Below are 21,401 nucleotides of genomic sequence, written 5' to 3' on the forward strand. Positions count from 1 at the left end.
TAATTGTGATATTTAATCAAAATCAACAATTGCCTATTAATACTCCATTACATTAATAATAATAGTTAATAATAATTATAATAATTATAATAATTAACACTCATTACAGTAATAAAATATGTTTATTGTCCAAAGTATATTAGGTAACTGTAGTGTATGCCACCATGATATCAGGTATATTTGCTTTCCTTGTCCTAGAATATGTGTTATGAATAAATTAATATAAACAGTTAGGCTTTTAGATAATGAAAACACAAGTTCAACAAGGACTTTAATCACCTAGATGTGAAATTGGCATCCTCAGGAGATCAATGAGATGTTATAGCCTAGAGTAAAGTATTCTAACATGTCAACATGTGTCTCCAGTCTGTTTGTGTTCACTGTCACCAAGGTTAAATCCAGCAGGTGGCACTCTTTCATGTTTCATCTCTCTCTCTCTCTCTCTCTCTCACTCTCTCTCTCTTTCTTTCTTTCTCTGTGTGTGTGTATGTGTTTGTAATGCTTGACATAGTTGGGTGTATAGTTTCAATATTGTCCTATTAAGGGCTTTGTACCCAGCATGTGAACAAGAGTGAGATTTAACCCAGGTTTTGATTACAAAATAGATTGGAGGTTGTATATCCCAAGTAACAGTTAAATTCCCAAGGGGGCTATAAGGTATAGCATGTATGATAAGTGTATCTATTTATTTCTCCAGTTCATATAAGTATTGGCTATCAACTTGACATTACAAATGGAATGAACCTGACAAATTTAATTTCCCTGCAATGAATTTGATGGTGTCTGTCAAATTATTCTCTCAGGAATTAAATAAATGAATGTGCTTTTCAGGTATCAGTGTCTGCCACTATTATGCCTTCAGATAGGTAATAAATCATTTACTTTATTCCTGCTAGATTTGTTTTAACCTCTGGTGTTGATTTCACTATAAGTGCAGGAAGAAAACCCAACAGTCCAGTTCACTGTGAACTCCAAAACTTACCGTCTTCAAGTTCCAATGATTATGACAGAAATTCTCAAAACATTCAGTAAATATACTGGACTGACTACATGTCGACGAGTTTTACTTCTGTCCAGAGATATGTTATTGGTAACTGGCAAAACAAAAATAGAATAGAATAGAAACAGATTTTGGGAAGCACAGAAGTTGGGAGATGTGAAATGAACAAAAATATATCCAGCAATATTAGATCAACAAATCAACTGATACATTTTGTAGGCATGTAAAAGCTGCATTCAGCATTCTTCCCACTGTTACTCTATTTTCTGTACATGATTACAGCAGGTCACACACCAGTTTTCCTCTCAGCAAACACTTTCTGGAACTATTCTCTTAACTTACATTATTGTGCTGTTTCTACATGTGTAGAACTTTGGTGCAGTGTGAAGTGAAGCTCATTAGATAAAACTATGTATAACTGAGGTATGACAGATAGCCCTATCCATGTTTAGGTTTGTGTCCCCCCCCCCCCCCCCCCCTTCTTTATTGACATAAAGACATATTGAAATAAACAAAAATAATTTTCTTGTTTCACAAAATTACCATAAACAGATTACAGGTAGTACATAAGGTTTGGGACTATATTATTGAAATAAAAATTGTGAAAAAAGCCATCAGCCATTTTTAGAAAAGTGCAAAGGGTCAATGAATTATGAATATGAATTAATAGACTAATACAGTTGAGAATTAAATTTTGTGTCATCACGTAGGATGCTTAACAGTGCATTCTTCAAAAACAAACAAACAACAAAAGAAAATGCTAATAATTATGGCTAATAAAAACACAGAGGCTATACCCAAAAAAAAAAAAAATCTCACAGACAGGCAGTGGCTCGGTCTCATGGGGTGCTACAACAGGATGTAAAGTTGATACCACTATCTTTTCGGAATGAATTTATTCAAGTACATCTTAGCTGTGTAAAACAGCTTGAGTTATACAGTTATTATTATTTTATTTTTTAAAGAAACATAATAGCGACGTGTCGTTGCCATGCAGCTGCGCCTTGTTGACGCTTTCAAACCCGATCCACGTGCTCGCCTCTGTTTACACTGCTGCGTGATGACGTCACGGCGGACCCCACCCCGCACGGCGAGCTGCCTGGCAACATGAGGGAGAGAACAGGAAGGTCTGCAGCAGCCAAGTGAGCAACCTGCAGACCCTGGACGTAAAACTACCAGAAACAACGCTCGGCTGTACAATGGAGGATGAAGAGAAAGGTAACTGACTCGCTGAAATGTTTAATTGTGCCGGCGTTGTAAGCGATAATGTTTTCAAACTGCTTTTGCGTGACGTGAAAGTTAGCAAACTGGCTAACTTTGCGCAGTGACTGAAGTTTGTGTGTTCCGAACATATGCTACTTTTTAAACTCGAATAAAGTGCATTTTTGTGATAGAGATAGCAACGAGGTTTTTGGAAGAAAATTATCTTTGATATACATTAATACAGTGCTAAAAACATTTACCAAAAATAACACGGAAGTTGAATATTGCACAGCATGTGTTCAAATGCTACTTCAGTAAAACATAAACGAGGAAGTTGTCATTTCTGATTAAGTACATTTAAAAAGGCTAAAAGTTTGACAGGCACTGAAAGGTACGTGTGGCGTGGGGATTGGCAATAAAATAGACACTTTTTGATGAGTAGGTATTGGGATTGTTCTTAGATTTGGTGAAAATGTAATCTAACTGACAAACTAACCTGTACAAATAGGTTATAGGCATTTGACAGTTTACTACATGTTTTCTAAATGTCCCCACTACTACACCTATTCTAGTCAGGTCACACTGTCTAGATTTCTGGCCTTGTTTGAACAGAAAAATGAGAGCACAAGTTTTCAGAGTACACTCCTATTCTGTATCAGTCTATGTTGGAGGTTTGTGAGTGAGGTCAAACAGGCCTAAACACACGTGTGGGACTGCCAGGTATTTTAATATAATATACAAATGAAGAGGATGCAAGTGTATGAGCCACACAAAAGGCTGTAAATGTGTTCTACCAGCCATTCTTGCCTCCTGTCCTCTCTCTGCACCTACCTGGACATTTCCATTCCTGCTAGGCAGCCATCTGCTCTCTCATTCCTCTACACCTCTCTTGTCCTCACCCAGGTTTCTGTGCTTGCCTATTGCGACAGCTGCTTCGCAGGGAAGTGCATGTGTTTTTGCTGCATTAAGAGAAAACTGGACATTTGCATGGTCATCCTCCTGGTTTCAGAAATATAATTTCTGAATAATAATAATGCTTTCTATATTGACACAGGGTCAAAACATATAACTTGTTACTGGTTGATAACTAAATACTTTGCAATACAGTTGCCCTGCAGTAAATGTTAAGTTTATGGAGCTCACAATGTTTGGTTTTGTTACATTTGGTTGAGAGGTATTTCATACTGATAGTATTCTTAAGAAAATTATTTCTTAGTCACTGTTCATGAGGGGCAACTTGTCTTGTGACCATGGTTCCTCTTTGGAAGGGCAGGTTTCCTGTGCTTTCTATATGCTTTTAAGGTTTCCCATACCACATTACACCACTACATACTGTTTAGTAGTGCTGCTGTTCTGGTATTCATCAAAATCACAATACTTCTTTTGCTTCCTTTGTGGTTTACGGTAGCCACCATCTCAGTTGTTGCTGCATCAAGCGACACAGTAAAATTGTGTATTGATTGTTATGTACAATACAAATAAAAATGTAAGACAAAAAGCAAACTCTAGCTTCACTATTCTGTCCTGTACTGCAGGGCAAATAGGTGGGTTAGTTTACCTCTGTCAACAGAAGTTAATTTTCATCCCTCCCAGTTATTGTATCCATTTAAATATCATCATAGGAACTGATGAGTTCTCTTTTCATTGTCATGACAACAGATAGTGAAGTTCTTTATTACAAGTCACACTTTTATGCAGGTATCTACGGTAGCTGTACCCTGCCACCATCAGTACCTGCATTCTTCTCAGTTTTTTCCTTGTCACTGTCAGCTGTTGGGTATCAGCCTTCACACTCACCAGTATTTGAAACTGAAAGGCACTTTGAAGCATATCATTGAACATCTTCCCTTTTAAAATATTTTTTGGTTTAATTACTATTCCACTATGTGTTTGGTGTTTCTCCACAATCTTTTGTCAATATTTCAGATGAAACATTAGAAATAAAAGGATGAAGAGGAGCTCACTTAACGGGTTTTAGCAGGAGGGAGGTCAGTGTGCACGTTGAGTGTTGTGACTGGTGCTTCTCAAAGGAGCTGTCAGGGTAGTGGAGTCTGCTCTATTCTGATTGTGTGTGTTTAGATGACCGTTTTGATAACAAACAGCTCTTTCTTTGTGCTTGATTCCCCCTGCAGTTGAATGGAGTTTCCAATAGTGATTTTAGATCATATGGGTCCATTCTTGCTTGAGTGGGAATTTCTTTGTTTTAGTGGTCCTCACTTTTTAGTACAGTGTCTGGCACTGTAGGTGGACTAGCACATAGTTTGGCCATGTGATATATTGACAAATTTAACTGATTTATTAGAATTTGTGGTATTTGAATATTTGTATACTGGTTATGAGTGTATTTGTACTGTTTGTGTATTTGTGTATGGAGTAGACAGAATGTTCAGTCATTTACTTATAGTTGAAATGTCTGGAAATAACCTACTGGTCTGGAATAACTTCTAGACCAGTTGCCAGTAACATAGGTTCATGAGTGTTTTTTCCTTAAAATTTCCCTGAAATACTCCAGAATATCTCACACCACAAAGTTACACAAAGTGGGCTATAGCTTGACAAAAAAGTCATTCCTGATCTGTAACTTTTAACTGTTTGGATGTTGCCTGTCTCTGGTACTTTCTGCTTTCTTTATAGAGTCTTATGAATATGGCTCAAATCAGATGTTCAAAAATGTGACAGTCAGGCTTACCAGTCCATCTTGTTTTTCAACTTGGTTGTCTAATGAGATTGATCATGGGCACTGGCCAACATTTTTGCCTTATTAGATTTCAATGAGGCACAACTAGATGCTTTCAGCAGCATGCTTTCAACATCCCCAACCATGTATGTACAGCTGACTGCTTCAAGTTAGAACAAAATAAAACTCTGACAGAAACTGAGTGAGAGTAAACTAATGTTTCACTTAGAGATTAGGCCTGTGACTTATGTTGATACGAGAAAAAGACAGAATAAGAGATGGTAAATGAAAGTAACGATTTTGCACTGTGCTCATTTTACTAGGGTCACAGCACAGCATTAAGATATAGATTACAATGGTACATGTTATGTTTGTGTAAAATGTTTGAAAATACAGTCTAAAATACAGTCTTTCATAGTCTTTGTGGCAAAACCTTTGAGTATATAGAAACTTAAATAATATAATGGCAATTTAATCACTCACTGTTGGTGCTTCTTCATGGAGAATTTTTTCATTCACCTGTGAGATCTGGCCAAGCTGAGCTCTCACTTGTCTGGTAGCCCTGGCCTCAGAGAGTATCTTCCAACATGACACTGTAGAGAGAAACGTTGGGCCTTACTGTCAAATGGAACATAGTGAGGGTAGAAGTCAGTTCTACATCACTTCCAGCATTTGATCAGTAATTCACATACTTTTTTTCGGAGATGCACCAGGTGTTGATAAGTGAGACCTACAGTGCTTTGTCGTACACTGCTGTAAACCTAAGTACTGACTCCAGAGAAACTGCAGCTAGTTTAACAGTGCTTCTCTTTTCATGAAATGTCTGGTATTTCTCCCTCAACTCAGTTATTTTTTAATAGAAATATTTTGACAGAAGGCTGTCCAAATCTTAAATCTAGGCAACATGAGCATAGCTGAGATGTGATTGAAACAAGATAGGTCCCACTGTATATATATTCATACTTAACCATGATGTGACAGTTGAGGGACTTTGCACATAGTATCAGGGGAAACTTTTATCACTGAGGAAACAGGCTTCTTCTTCAACAGTCCTTATATTTGGGGTGACTCTGCAGATGCCAAATTTTTGTTTAAAGTCTTCATCCTTAAGCTAAGCTAACCAGCTGTTGGTAGTAGTTTCATACCGTACCACCATACAGACATGAGAGTGGTATTAATTTTCTTGTTTAGCTCTTGGCAATCAATCCAATAATTGGACAGTTATCCAATTTGGGTGTTTCCCAAAATGTCAAACTATTCCTTTAATAAGCTCTTTATCTTGATGCCTGCCATACAGAGAGCTTAAATCAGTAGGAAACACACTTGAGAGATGACTGAGGTTGTTAAGATGTAGAAGTGAGATGAGGACATAACACAGTTTTTTTTTTTTTTTTCCCTCTGCGGTGAAGCCACTCTTTGCCCTTCGCCTTACAGTTTTCCCATGATGCACATCTCATGGTAACTGTGAGGGCACGCCCGTTGCATCCACAGTCATCCATGTCTCATGACTCTTGTTTTAGGCTAATCATGTGACAGGGTACGCCATGAATAGAAAGGTAATTGATCTCATGCTGTGCTTCATTAACCACTTGAAAACGGCTGTTTGTCCTGGTTACCGTCTGAGTGGACAGGAGCCAAGGGTTGGCTTTTGTGTTCTTATCTGTTTTGGTTTATAAATCAAATTTATCAAACAATCCAATCCAAGAGCACGCTGAAATTGGAGTTTTGGTCTGAGATTATTTTCAAAGCAAATTGTGACTTTTAAGGAATCTTTATGAATATATTATCTAACATTTAATAATTTATCCGCTGTAAGCACCAGTGTCTCTAGCCTCTTTTTACACTGCCTGTTCGGGGCAGGAATGTTATGCATTTATTCCACCACACCATTGTGTATAAACTGTACAACACAGAGATGGGGGCAGCAATGTCTGTAAAAAAGAGAGAGCGGGACAGATGCTGATACTGTTGTGTTACACGTCACCCCTCTGATTTCAGAACGCTGGCATGCTATCTGAAATCACACGCTGGGGTGGGATTATGCTGGTTTTGTTTGGTTCAGTATAATCAATGCCAGCATAATGAGGGGTCTTCTTAACGGCAGTGTAGTGGTGTTTAAAAGAGACTAGTTTACAAAGTACAGCAGAGTTGAATTGATGTTGAGCCCTGTCCAGTCTAACTAATAACTAACATTTGAAAAACATGCATTTAATTTATCTCATCATTGAATTTCATCTCAGATTAGTCTCAGAAAGAAAAACAATTTTAGCCTTTTACAGTGAAGTATAGGTGTGCTGCATTTGTGCTTGTATCTTTATGTCCATGTGGTAGACTCCCAGTAGCAATAATATTACACACCAAAAATCTTAGGCGTGAGAGGGAAGAGAAGCTGGTCAGGTTTTGTTGTCCTGGATGTAGGCCTATTTTAGTGCATGCATGTATGATGGCACTTGATAGTTTGCAGTGAGTGACTGTATACATGTCACTTCCTGGGATGACCTTGCTGACTGAAACAGATCAGGGCACAGTACAGTTACATTAATTAGCCTTGCATGACCTAGAGCCTCTAACTTTCATTGTACGGGGCTTTCACACACACAGTAGGGCTTGGCATTGGATTCATATTCATCATTTGTCTGTCTGTCTGTCACTACTATTTTAATATTGCTGATGTTGCACTGTATATTTTTTTAAATAGTCATTTTGGGCCATTTTGTGATATACATTAAAACTGCAGAGCAATTGCTTAGTCACGAATCCTACTTGAATGACTCACTGAAATATTGGAGAATGCCAGATGAATATGTGTATTTCTTTCTGGTCCAGTTAGTGCGGACATCAATAGACCATTTAACTGTTCAGAAGAATAGGAATTTAAAAGTTGTGCGTGCTTTTACAGCAACAGCAATGATATTTTCATATCACTAAAATGCTGCTTAATACTGTAGCTTTAGAGGTAATGAATCGTGTGTGGATGTGCAGTTAAATTGCAGTTCTGCAGAACATTGTTATTTTTATCAATCTGTGTATAAAAATGAGTAACTTTTCATATATTTCAGAGAACACACAGCTTTAGTAGAAAGTTGAAGTCTCAATTCTCTTCACTTGGAATTTATCCTGCAGTGCTTCAATACTTAGAGGACAGTGTGCTATCTGCCTCTCTTAGTGCTAGGTATTTCCTAGAGAAGATCACATAAACATGCTCATCTGTCTCCAAACAATAGAGGAATGTTGTCTGAGGAGGCCTGAACTCAGTGTACAGAACATGGTCCATCGGCATTGGTTTTGAAATTAATTTATTAGTTGTGGACATTTTTTTAATAATGTGTAGTGATGTACTCATTTGTTTTTATTTTGACATTTGAATCAATATTTCTGAGGATTAGCTGCTTTTAGTGTGCTTAAGGTGTCACATAATCTTAGGACAATTGAACATCTGAATTACAGTGGTTCTTCTTACTAGTTATAGTTAACATATAATTATCCCAATTACCTGATTTCTCTTTTTTGATCTCCTCCCTTTGAGGGCATGTAGTCATAAATTACTGCTGGAATGTCACCAGGCTGTTTTTCTCATTTCACTTCAGCTCTGAGGGTATCAGCAGGTGCTTGCACACATTGACATGCTGCTATCTATTTGCACGTTATAGTTGCCTTTGAATGAAAACTGTCAGGAACTATTCTTATATTCGTTCTCTTACTTTGTACAGTTTGAATTCCTGCCTCATCTCTCTCCTTTAAACAAAGAAGTGAAAAAAATGCATACTGCATTTCATATAGATCAAGGATGTACCTTTCTAAAGCTTACACCTGAGTATCTGTATGCTTGTGACTAAGTGATAATGATGTCAAAACTAGCATGTATCAAATAGAGGTAAAACGATTAGTTGAAAAGCAATATTTGTTCCTTTTCTTAGTCTGTGACATTAAACCAGTGGTGTGCCATCAGGACGAGCAAGGAAAAAAGTGCTTGACCTTTTTAAAACGAACTAAAAATTGTCAATTATTAATGGTATCTACTGTTTCTGTCATTTTTGTGAGCGGGGCTGTGTCCCATTGACAAAGACTGAGGCTTGTCAAGCAGAGGGGGGAGCAGCAGTTGTTGGACATTTGCGCATGTGCATTGTGAATAATCCTTGGATCTTTGACGGGTGACTAGCTACAGACAAGTGTGTTTGTCAAACTGCCCTCGACCCAGCCTCCAGCGCTCTTAGATTCTGATATTGAACGCATTATTACAGTCATTTTTTTTCCCTAAGGGTTAAAGGGTAGGTGAAGCAAGTAAACAAGCAAATTACATTATGATTTATCATCTCAAATTGGTATAATTTATCTTTCTAATCACCTTGGTCAACATGTGTGACGATGAGGAGTTATGGTGTATTGTGGAGCAAGGAAAGCTTTCCCAGACATATTTATTCAAGGCCTTTTATTATATTATTATTATTCCTAGGCCTTTTAATTCTGTTCTATTTTATATATTATATATATATATTATATTTTATTTTTTCTATTCTTTAATCAAGGTGTAGGGCTCTCTGTGTAAGATCTGCAGTAAGTTTGAGACATTTTATTAAGGCAGGAAAATACATTTTGTGTATTGTGTATTGCCAGGTAATGGTAAATGCTTTGAGGATTACCATAGAGGTAATATTTTTTAGACGTTCATACCTATCACAAATTTCATCTCTTTACAGTCAGTTCGAAAGAATAATTCTAGTGCAGAAAGGTGAAGATATCCAGGCATAGTGCAGCCAGAAAAGGGAGAGAGATGTTCAGCAAAAGAAAGACAGACAGGCAGACAGGACGGGCTCTGAATTTAAGAGAGATTTGCTACTGCTATCATGCTACTACTGTATTACTGTACTGTAATGTATTCTGTTTGCCACATAGAGCACTTTCGCTCAAGTGCACAAGACTGAGTGTAGCCTCTGGCACCTTTCCCCTCTATTCTAGCTGGCTAGCACTACTGCTGCTCCAAGATGGACAGGCCTTCCTGGATTAGCGCTTTGCTGTAATCTGGGACACTGCAGATTATGCTTTCCCTCTAATGCCCCCCCCCTCACACACACACACACACACACACCACGTGACCAGCCCACACAAATGGGACCTCTTTTATTTCCTACTTGGATGACAGGCTTGATGAGAGAACATGAGTGAGGGAGGGAAGGAAGGGAGGGAATTGACAGAGAGACCTGAGAGTATTGAAACTGGAGTGTCACGCAGTATCACTGCTGCACTAGCTCTGCTAACAGTGGCTAGCATGTGACAACGGCACTGATTATGCAAATGGAGGTTTGAAAGATAATTTCAAACAATTGCAGTGGAGAGGAGTGTGTATGTAGCCACAGTGTGTGTGCGCCTGCTGCAACAGCTGCTTGAAGGGACAGGTAACTTATTAACAGCAAGAAAGGAGCCGCGGGTTTACAGCGCCTTGGCCTGCTGCAGAAATGGAAAACCGAAAACTGACGCACTCCGACCTTTTGACCACCTGAAAGCCAATAACGAAACATCCTCCCTCGTACATACACACTCTTGGATATTGTGTGTGCGTCTCCCTGTCACACAAGAGTCCAGGACGCTGTAAACAAGGAGACACAGACGGCCAGCACGCGCCTGGATCACATGCAGGCAATCAGCACTTGGCTGGTTTTACTTAGGTAGTGGTGGTGGCAGGGAGGTAGGTGGTAGTCGCTCTGACCAGCAGCACACCACAAGCTGCAAACATGGAGCCTCTGGAGGAATACCACTCTCCATTTGATTTTGAACAAGGAGTCAACACCAGCTACCTCTACCTCTCCCCGGCCTATAGTGACACGCCGCCCAGCTCGCCAGCTGTCAAAACCAGAGGTATCACAAGGAGGAAAGGGAGAAGCTGGGTGGGGATTGTGAGGGCTGTGTTTGTGTTTCTCTGTGTGTGTGTGTGTGTGTGTGTGTGTGTGTGTGTGTGTGTGTGTGTGTGTGTGCGTGCACACATGCGTGCGCTGGAGAGAGAGACAAAACATGGGTTTGGTTCATTGGACGGGAAGAATTTGGGGGAACACGAACTGGAAGGGGGAGGGCACAAGTGATAATTGGTGGTGGTGTGTGTGTGAGCAGCTTTTGCCAATTTTCAGTTTACTTTCATTTAGAGTCCAGACTTCTAGTCTATTTTGTTTATTTAGAAAATGATTTTACCTATAAATGAGATTCAATTTATTTTGCGATGGTTATGGTCATTTCATTGCGTTATTGCTTTACTCACCAAATGTTTTTGCCTGTCTTGCCTTCATCAGGGTGGTTCTAAGTCAGTTTTTAAAACATGGTATACTTGGATGTCTTCAATATCCTAATATTTATGAATGACAAGATAGGCAGAAACATTTTGTGCATAAAGCTTGGTGAACTGGAGAACAGTTGTGTGACATGTTTATAGATTTGCACTGAATCTCGTACTGGTCTGCACTATGTTGTTTGTGCATTCTCAAAAATTATTTATCACATAATATCCGCTTTGTAATTTCATTGAAATTCTTCACATCCATTTCAGCTACCTTCATATTTCTGTCACATTCTGATCTCTTGAATAAGATTATATAGATTATACCAAACAGTATCTCAGGATCAAATGTTAGACCATGGTGGAGTTTCTCCTTCAGACTGTCTCTGCTCTTGCTCTTTTGTCTCAGAAACAAAGTTTGATCCAATAATAAAACCTAAAACCTAATAAAATCAGAAGCAACTTAATATCATTATTTGGATTGAAGAGAGCCAGAAATGTCTTCATAACAATTCTAGTGTGACTCTGTTTTTGCAGAGTGCTTTGTAGTCTTTGAAGTGTCTTTTTGCAAAGCTGCATCAGAAACTGTAAAAGATTTACTTTTTTTGTTATGATGTGTGGAGGTTCAGTGTAGGAGATTATGGATATGTCTATATTTTGGATAACATGTATAACAAGTTTTGTTATTTGGTGTTCACTATTTCAGTCATGTTTTGTTTTAATTGTAATGTGATTATATTATACTCACACAAGTTATATCAGCTTCCAGACTAAAGAAAGTAATCTATCAACTCCATATTTCTTTCTGCTGCTTATAGATAACAAAATGGGCTTTGTCAATAACAAAGTAGTAACTACAATGCAGTTACCAAATGATTAGGCTACCTTAGTTTAGTGTTTAAGCAGGATGTTTCTTTTGTCGCAAAAAACAAATAATTATGTGGTGACAGTTTGGTGGATGTGTTAAAATGCTGTTCTTTTCAGGCATGCTTCAGATTTAAACCTCGCTTTTCTAATTAGTTGTTATAGATTTGAAAACTACAGAGGCCTAAGTTGTCATGGGGCAGAACATGTTAAGAGGAAATGAGCTCAATCAGAGGGGTAGGGCAGTAATGTGGGTGGATATTCAGTTTGGTGCAGCAAGCCAAACTTCTCTCTTTCTCTCGCTCCCTTTGTTTTTTTTCTCTCTTGTTCTCAGCACGTAGTAATGGAAATGCAGTTCCGGGGCATACACTCAGACATATAGAGCTCACATCACTGCCTGGAGCTATGTTAATACATAATTTTACCCAGCAGATACTCACACAAGGTACCAGCCTATAGAACCTGTTCTTCTCACCCCAAGGTTGTGTTGGACTTTGACTGTATTTAAAAAGCTGTATTTGGAAAGGCAGACAGAAACTAAGTCCCTGAGCAGCATAGCATCAAAACAAAAGAATGTATACTTCTATTGCATATGGAGGGAGATAAGACCTTTGACTGAGGCACAGCAATTATAAGGGGAAGTGGTCATTGCACAATTCTCTCTCTATAGGCAGGTGTGTGTGTGTGTGTGTGTGTGTGTGTGTGTGTGTGTGTGTGTGTGTGTGTGTGTGTGTGTGTGTGTGTGTGTGTGTGTGTGTGTGTGTGTGTGTGTGTGTGTGTGTGTGTGTGTGTGTGTGTGTGTGTGTGTGGGGCACTGCTGTGTCACCAGTAATTGGCAGAGAGGGCAAATGTAAGACAAGACAGAGAGATAGATGAGGCGAAAAGTGCTTGAGGGCAGATGAAGTGTAACACTTTAACAGTGGGGGTGGTTTCATGGCTGAGGTCTGAAAAGAGAATTTCCTCTGTATTTCGTCTCACCTATTTACTGTAATGCCCGCCTCTATTTCCTCTGTCAAATTGTTTATCACAGGTTTACCACCACCACATAAATATTTGCCCTTGATATGTATCCAATCAGCCTTTTCTATTCACATGGCATTAATTAAATGTAATAATGAATATAAGCACAGTCCAGCTCGCAGCTTATGATAACGCTATGTGATTGGACGGCTGAGAAACATTACTTCACCATCAGCAGCTCTCCAGACAGTTGTGCGGAAATTCCAGTGTAGTCTTCGTGGGAGTGTATATCGCTATGTTCTTGTGATTTTAATATCTCTGCCCTCACCAAATGTCCATCTGTCTCTGCTAAAATATTTTTAAAGTAGTGGGAGTACTGGGGTTTGACATGGAAGAGAGGATAGGTGCCAAGTGTGTGGAATGAGGTGGGAGGAGATGATATGGAGTTTGTTGAGTGAAATATTATGTTCAGCAATTACAGATCATTGAAATGATTGAGTAGTATTTCAAAATAGAGTTTAAGTGGGATTTCTTTTGATCAAATTTTGTTAAAACAACCCCAACATGAAAAAATGAACTACATACAGTAAGTTATACGAGTGAAATGCAGTAAGAATCTCTAAAGAACACTAAAATTTTAGCTTCTGCTGACCTCCAGAGGTTTAACTCATAATTTTGCTGCAGTGATGTGGAAGTGTACCACAGGGTGTGTCAGTACGCCGTGACATCACTGCTGGGTGTGGTTACAGGTGCAAATGACTTGAAACCAGAGATGGCAGTGAAGCACCTCTTCTCAACCTGGTGTTGAGTTAGTGTTGAACAATCTGGTGGAAATATGGATTCATGTGAAAAGGAAGAAACTGTGTTGGCAGAGATGCCACCAGGAGGAATCTGTCAAGCTGTGGTTCTGTACTGTCAACAATTAAACCCAATGCATGTTTTTTGGACATTCACTGCATAGGGTAGAAACTTCAGAGCCACAGTTTTTTTGTTTTTGTTATTACTGTCATACCAGCATTTAAAAGGCCTTTAAAAGACCTATGTTTTAATGAACTCTACTCAGGTCTTTTTTGTCTCCCTTCTCAATTCACATCATAGTCCTGTCTCCCTTCTTGCTCAGATAAAAGCACAGTATAGCCAGAAATGTATTCCCCACCAGTTCCTTTTTTGTCTCCCTCCCCTTCTATTATTTCATTCAGCTCTTGGGCTTTCTCTTTTTCCTTTTTTTTGAAGTACTTACCTATTTTTGTCTTTGTTTCTATATTTTGACTTTTACTCTGAATCCTTGAAATAGAGGGAAAGACGAGATATAAAGAAAGATTACCTCAGAGACAGCTGGGTGCTCCTGATTCCAGCTCAAAACATCCACACCCATTGTTGTCCTTTTGACGGACAGATCCTAACAACCCCTCTGCTCTTGTGTTTCATGCTGTCTGAGCCCAGGATGTCTCCATCTAGAAAGTTCTTTGTATTATTGATGCACTGCTGCTCCTACTGGGCACAGCTCTCACAGGGACGGCAACATCAAAGACAAGTGTATACAGTGTATACTGTAAATGTGTGTGGAGTGAAAGTATGACTGTGTGTGTGAGAGAGAGAAGGTGTTCTGTGCAGCTGTACATTAAAAATGAAAGTTTGTTTTTTGGATCATGATAACCTTCAAACAACATTGTTAGCATCCTTAATTTTTCTAGTCCTACTTTCCAATACATTTAACATATTCAGCTTCTACCAGCTTCCATTCATCCTCATCCTCCAGAGGAGTAGCATGACAGATTGAGTTTGACGACCAACATCAGCCTCCCCTCTTATGCTGCCCGTTCGCTGTCACACAGCAAACATGGGCACCTACTTGTGAACATGTCTCTAAAGAAAAAACATCACTTCAGACATGCCAAGTTAGAAGCATGGATGAATCTGATATCTTCTCATTTTGCTTCCCAGGTTTCCAGGAGCATCCGGACTCAGTCCCAGAGATGGGAGAAGATGCAATGACGTCTGTCAGTCCCTCTTCCCCCCCACCCACCATGACAGAGGAGGAGCGGCAGGAGCTGCAGGAAGAGTTAGTCAAGGTCAGGAGGGATCAGGGATTAAAGAGGCCATGGTTCAAAGAGTCAAGATCAGTTGTTGGTCCTGACTGGTCTCACTTAGAGTCAGAGCTGTCAGAGCTGTCCTTGCATATAGCGGAGAAGGGTTCAAATTAATACCACAGTATGTATGCAGTATGTATACATCACTTTGATTGCAGTTTTTCTGCCAGACCTTCGGGGACTTGTCAATTCAAACAAGGCCAAGCTGACATACAGTTGTGCCTTCTACATGTTGTGGCCTCCCATATCTGATCCAACCATTTAGCTTGTTTCAGAAGTCAGAATACTAAGATTAAGCGTCTTCTTGATTGTGATTTGTTGAAGGATAAGAAAGACAGATTATTGTATATTCTCTCTCAAATCTACAAAGTATTAGGCTGTGCTTTAGTAATGTATGTCTATGGCATCCAGCCCCAAGCCCACCGGGTTAAAGCAGGTAATGAATATTGAGTTTAACTTTGAAAAAGGATAATTCATTTAACAGATAAAACAGCTGAGCACTTTTTGGTTGTTTTTTAGCCAACACTACTCAGACAGGGCAAAACTGTGTTGTTTGGTGAGATGTGGAGATTTTGTGAGCTAGGTAGTGTTTATGGCAGCTGGACAGTGTGTATGGGATTGAAAAGAAATACAGAATATCACCAGATTTATGTGTGTGTATTTGTGTGTGTCCAGGTAGAGGATGAGATCCGGACTCTATCCCAGGTGCTGGCAGCCAAGGAGAAGCAGTTGGCGGACATTAAGAGGAAGCTGGGCATCACACCTCTCAATGAGCTGAAACAGAACATCACTAAAACCTGGCAGGAGGTCACCACCTCCACTGCGTAAGTAATGACCCACCACAGTTTGAGCGGAGAGCGCACAATATTTCACTCATTACATAAGATCCCTTCCCTGTCGAGCTTTTGTCAATTGATTTAAGCTAATTACACACTTTATAGAAACATTGTGACAAACAGATTTCATATCCACCTACAGTGCATGTGCATCATGGCTCTTTGCTTGTTTGATAATTAGATTTTTTTTCTGTGTGAATGCCCTGAAAACGTGGTTAACTGTCAGCAGCGTTGAGGAGAAGGCACTTTCACATCTGAACAGCGAGTAAAAAGATGTCAGTGTTCCTGACAGGCTGTCTGTGGCCTGGGTGGAACTCTTACTACTTTTATATTACAGGAAATGAGCTGCATTCTGATGCTTTCAGACTTTAAAATGAAAAAGACACAAAAGTTTAGTTCTGACCCTGATGTCTGTCTCCAGTCTTTGATCTCTCAGTCTCTTTTCATCACTTTCATATCCTCTCTTTTTCCTGCCCATTACTCCTCCCTCACTCTCTCCTCCTCCCCTTCTCTCTTTCAGCTATAGGAGGACATCTGAAACACTCTCTCAGGCGGGTCTGAAGGCCACGGCAGCTTTCTCCAACGTGGGTTCAGCCATCAGCCGGAAGCTTGAGGATGTCAGGTGAGACTGAGTAGAGACATCAGTGGACCTGCCTATTCAGCTACTTTAAAAGTCATGTTTTGAAGCACTGGATCTCTGAGAAAGAAAAGTATCCATTGTTCATTTTGCTGCTCAATTAAGGAGCAACCAGTGCTTTATTTCCTAAAAAATGCTCAAAAATAGCTTTTTCCACATAGTTTCTCAGATGTAGCATGATCACATTGTCTGGGAAAAACACAAACAAGCTGATGTAACAATGTCAAGGACATGACATTTTTTTCCCAAGAATATTCCCAAGGTTTTTTTTTAACCTGCAGCATCATTCCTGTCTGTGCCATTACTTTGTATTTGGCTCCTAATTAAAATGCACATATGCTGGCAGCAATATATCTACTGAATCGTTTTTCTGTCCTCAAATTCTGCTTCAATGTACCAAAGACACATAATATGCATTAACACATTACTGTTAATATTTCCTGGTCAAACGAGGCTTTAAAGCCAACAACAGCTTGTTCCATTTGAGATATAGTCCCCCCACCCCTTCCCCCAAGATCCTAATCTGTCTTCTCCCCCTTCTCCATCTTTCTTCTCTCTGGATTACTGAGCTGCAAACAAGATTATTAGGCCCCTCAAAGCAACAGTGTGCTGAGAAATGCAGCCTCACGGATGAGCTACAACACAGAGCTGGTTTGGGGGGTGGGGTCGGGCAGGGGTCAAAGGGATAGTGTGTGCTTATGTGTATGTACATGTACTGTGGTTGCGTGTGTGTGTGTTCGATGACAAGATATTCCCCCATAATACAGGATTAGCACATACCCACTGTGTTAATACACAATCGATCTTAATAGGATGAAGCAGGATTTATAGGATTTATACACTTGGTCGAATACTTGCTCTTTCAACATATAGCAGAATAAACGAGCGTGTGTACTGTTTGTTGTGCTTGCAAATGTGTTCCCGTCTTTCTCTCTTGTTCTTTGTGTGTAAAACTGTCTTTACTATGCTAAGACCACCACTAATGCCCCCTCTCTTCTCCATAATGCTGTCGGATAGCATACGCTCAATACAACACTCAGCTAGTATGCCTGTCATGAGGTAAGGAGACCAAAGCTAGTTTGTGTTAATGTTAGTGGCACACAGTGGTGCCCTCCCAGCTACATATGTATAATCAAAGGCTGCACAAAGTTTGTTTGTTTCTTGTAGAAAAGTAAAAGTTGTTTGGCTTTAGCTCTGTATTTTCATGTTGTACAATAACACTTGTCGCATAAAAAAGGTGTAGGAATGTGTAGCTTGAGGACACAAAAAGCGACCACTTCCTGGAGCCACTTTATCAACTACCAGTGAAGCTGCAGCTTTAATTATCTCTCAGAGCCAAACCTTAGGTTTGTCAAGTTTACAGAGGTCTTGCAAAAAATCTTCTCAAAAATATTGAGATAAAGGTCAGCATCCAGTTTGGAAACACCCACCTTCAGAAACGGCTCTTCTTGTTGGTTTTCTGCCCAGTGACCTTTACTGGTTTAAAGTATAACTGCACACCACTGTCTCTCCACTAATTTCTACCAGTTTTTCCAACTTAATTTCTCTAGATTTTAGTGATTTTGATGAGGTAGAGGTCTGGTTGTGAGATTAGAGCTTCAACTAACAACTCTCTTCATTACATAGTTTGTTACATAATTAAATGTTTGGTCTATAAAAGATCAAAAACCAGTGATATCAAAGACAAATGTCACATTTTAGGGGGTTTTGGGAGGAGGGGCTAGAACCACTGAATTTTGGGTATATTTTACTTGAAAAATAAACAATTGATTAGCAAATTAGTTGCTGATGTTTCAGCTCTACTTGAGATTACTGCTTTAAAGCATGAAATTCATGCAAGCCAGTGACCTATTATTCAACAGAAATATCACAAAATGTGAACATCCATCTGTGTTTCTGGGGAACCAAAAGGTCTCTGTGGTTTTCTTGAAATGTGGGTTTTTCCAAGTGCAGTCGCATGACTCAAACCTAACTTTTCAAAATGCTGAAAACTGATATTTAGAAGAAATCTGCGGACTGTTTTCTCTGCCTTCTTGTGATTCTGTTTTCATGAAATCAACACCTCTTAGCATCTTTTCAGTTGAACATAATAAAATGAGGTCAGCTCAGAAAATGCCACACTGTCTGTGCTGAGAGTCAGATAACATGACCTCTAGAGGTGTGATTACAGTGGATGTCCTCCCCCTCTTTTAAATTGAATTTTGAAGGGGACAGTTGTTGTCTACATGTTAACTTTTTGTGTGAGCATGTTGGATAAATTCAATCAGTGTTGCTCGTCTCTGATCTTATCACATACTCTTTTATGTCTGTTTCTCTTGCCTTTCACAGGAACGCACCAACTTTCAAGTCATTTGAGGAGAAAGTGGAGACTTTGAAGGTAAAAGATTTAAAAACAGCGCTAATGACCACACTTGTATATTAATTAAGTTTCACTAATGAGTATGTCAGGAATCTTCTAAAAGATCAAGAAATAATAGTTACACTGTTATATCTAGAGGATCTTAAGTTAGCTAACATTACCCACCAGAAGCTACTGGTCATACCAGACGACAAACGATTCCTCAGTGTACTGAATGGAGTCAGGTTGCGTTCAACTGTGTATAAATTAAACTTTTCCTCTGTAAGAAGATTGTTTTAATTACTCTTTGAAAAGTTACATAGTCTTGCTTTAAATTGATTCAAGTACAAATTCAATTATAAAGATCAGTGTGTTGTTTGATGAAAAATTTATGAGTTTAGAATTTAAGTTTTTTTTTTTTTGTTTTTTTTTTTTTTTGCCATTGATTTTGACTTTTGACAATTAATAACTTTAACTTAGATAACTCTGTTATTGTCCTCGTGTTTTCCCCTTCCTTCCCTTTAGACCAAGATGACTCCAGCAGCGTCCACCAGTGACCCAGGCGACCAGGACCCCAGCAGCCAAACCACCGAGTCTTTGCTCAGTCAGCCAGAGAGCTCGCCCACCCAGGAGACACCGATGCAATGAGACCCACCTAACCCCCCCTGACCCCCCCACCCACCCCTCCTCACTTGACTCCCTAACCCCTGGGCCATCAACACTCACCCCTTAAACTCCTCGTGCCAGTCTCCTTTTATTGGAAACAAATGACTTACCCCAGCCGTCTTTGTGATCTAATTGTCTGGTCTTTTTGTCTGACACGTATGCTCACTAGTTAACTGGTGTGGAAACTGAGAGCTTGGGTTGGGTGCAGGCATGTGGTCTCATGCCAGTTGTATATTTCTGAGTCCATTCTGGCTCGCTGTGGGAGAAATCCTTCCTGCTGTGTCACTTTCCTTTTCTCTTTTTCCTTTTCCTCCTGCACTCCTTATTTTCCGCCTTTGTCTAACCAGAAAAGCTCAGATGCCAAATGTTCTCCTATTTTTTTTTCTTTATATCAAAGTAACACATTTTCACATATTATGTTTGTTTGAGTGTAGAAAGCTGCACAAATATAGAAAGATTTACACTTACAAACTTACTTTCTGTGTGTGAACAAGGCCATTGTTGGCTTACTGCTTCTGCATGACCCTTTATTATTATAATATGTTGGATTTATTATCATAAGCACTTGTTTTGTGTGCCACCGTTTTGGGGCTATTCTAGGTTTACTGTGGGTTACCTTTTTGGGGCCAACAAGACTTCAGTTTTCTTAACTGTATTAATTTTAGGACACCACACAATCATAAAGTAGTCTAACACTGTGTTTTGGATTATGTGTCTTTTAGTGTCATATAAGTACAACAGTTTGTGTTTTGTAACCCACAGTACTGAACTACTACTGAGCTACCAACAGACTCCAAAGCTGGCATTTCAAAATACATTTCAGAATAAAAAGCATAGTTTTTCCCTTGTTACGACCCTGACAGAAAATAATCTCCACGCTTAGATAGTTAACAGGAAAACAGTCAAGATCATGAGAACAGAGGCAGAGCAAACACACAGTCAAGGTTCAGCCTTGACCCGAGGTGAGAGTGAAATAAATGTGTCTCTTCCAGAGCCAGTATCAATATTTAAACACTTGTCCATTGTTTCTGTGAGGGAGCTAACACCTAGCCTCCCCCAAGGACAAGAGAATACTCCACTGGATGTTATTTTGTACATTGATGCAGGATAATAATACAGGAGAGCAGTTTACACCAAATTTGACAATAATCTACAAGTTTTTTCTTTTTTTTTTTTTACTCCTTTTATATTGTTTTGGGGAAAAAAATAAAATGATTAAAATGTGCTCCTTTTGATAGGGTCTTGACAAACCACAGGATTATATACATTATTTGCTGGAACAGCTGCTTACATACAGGCCGAACACCTTTTCTACATCAGTCACAATTGTCTTGAGTTGGCGTTACAACCTAAAGTTGCTTCATATGATTATATCTGAGAAACTATAAAACTACTTAACATTTACCCTCACCAGACACATGTCCACTTGCACAGAGCTACTGATGGAGGTTTAATAAAACCTGAAGGGCAATCGGGGGACACTTCCCCTCCGCTGGGGCATGATCGGCCTGGTACAAGTCTTCCCCTGCTGGTGGACAACTGGATACACATGAATGTGGACCTGCTCTCCCAACAGCAGTGTTATTAACCATTAGTGATGCACATCGCCACACGCTGACTGTGGATCAGTGTTGTGTTTGCAGCAGTGGGGTTTTAACAGTAAAACAGTATCTCGCGTCCTCATGTAACACTTCCTAGCCGTGACCCAGATCACTGAGAAACTTCATTACAACCTTTTATCTTAGCCTTGAGGATTATATTTGTAATTAGTCATACATACAACAAACACAATTTGTTTGGTTCTTAATTTGAATAGTGGATTAAAGAAATGTACTCATTAAAAATACCTCTGAAGTAACCTGACTCGG

At 39.4% G+C, this 21,401-nt stretch overlaps 1 protein-coding gene across 3 annotated transcripts; it reads left to right on the forward strand.

Annotated features, from left to right (window-relative positions):
- Positions 1-2,059: 2,059 nt before the first annotated feature.
- tpd52 (tumor protein D52) lies at positions 2,060-21,391 on the forward strand. 3 transcript variants are annotated; one of them, XM_071499558.1, is made up of 7 exons: positions 2,060-2,218; positions 14,911-15,038; positions 15,732-15,880; positions 16,413-16,514; positions 17,547-17,588; positions 18,858-18,906; positions 19,393-21,391. In XM_071499558.1, exons 1-7 carry the CDS (start codon positions 2,200-2,202, stop codon positions 19,513-19,515), a joined length of 612 nt encoding a protein of 203 aa, XP_071355659.1. In that variant the 5' UTR covers positions 2,060-2,199; the 3' UTR covers positions 19,516-21,391. The 3 variants fall into 3 exon arrangements, with proteins under 3 accessions (XP_071355659.1, XP_071355660.1, XP_071355661.1); XM_071499559.1 differs by lacking the exon at positions 17,547-17,588; XM_071499560.1 differs by lacking the exons at positions 17,547-17,588; positions 18,858-18,906; positions 19,393-21,391 and having other exon boundaries at positions 16,413-16,518.
- The last annotated feature ends 10 nt before the right edge of the window (positions 21,392-21,401 follow it).

This window comes from Trachinotus anak, unplaced genomic scaffold, assembly GCF_046630095.1.
Source record: "Trachinotus anak isolate AG129_WGS33_773 ecotype Australia unplaced genomic scaffold, CSIRO_AGI_Tana_v1 ptg000016l, whole genome shotgun sequence".
In the NCBI taxonomy this organism is placed as follows: Eukaryota; Metazoa; Chordata; class Actinopteri; order Carangiformes; family Carangidae; genus Trachinotus; species Trachinotus anak.

Excerpts from the sequence above, each read along its gene's own strand:
- tpd52 (XM_071499558.1), top strand. Across the intron at positions 15,039-15,731 it reads TGCAGGAAGAGTTAGTCAAG|GTAGAGGATGAGATCCGGAC; the intron begins GTCAGGAGGGAT and ends GTGTGTGTCCAG. Across the intron at positions 18,907-19,392 it reads AGAAAGTGGAGACTTTGAAG|ACCAAGATGACTCCAGCAGC; the intron begins GTAAAAGATTTA and ends CCTTCCCTTTAG.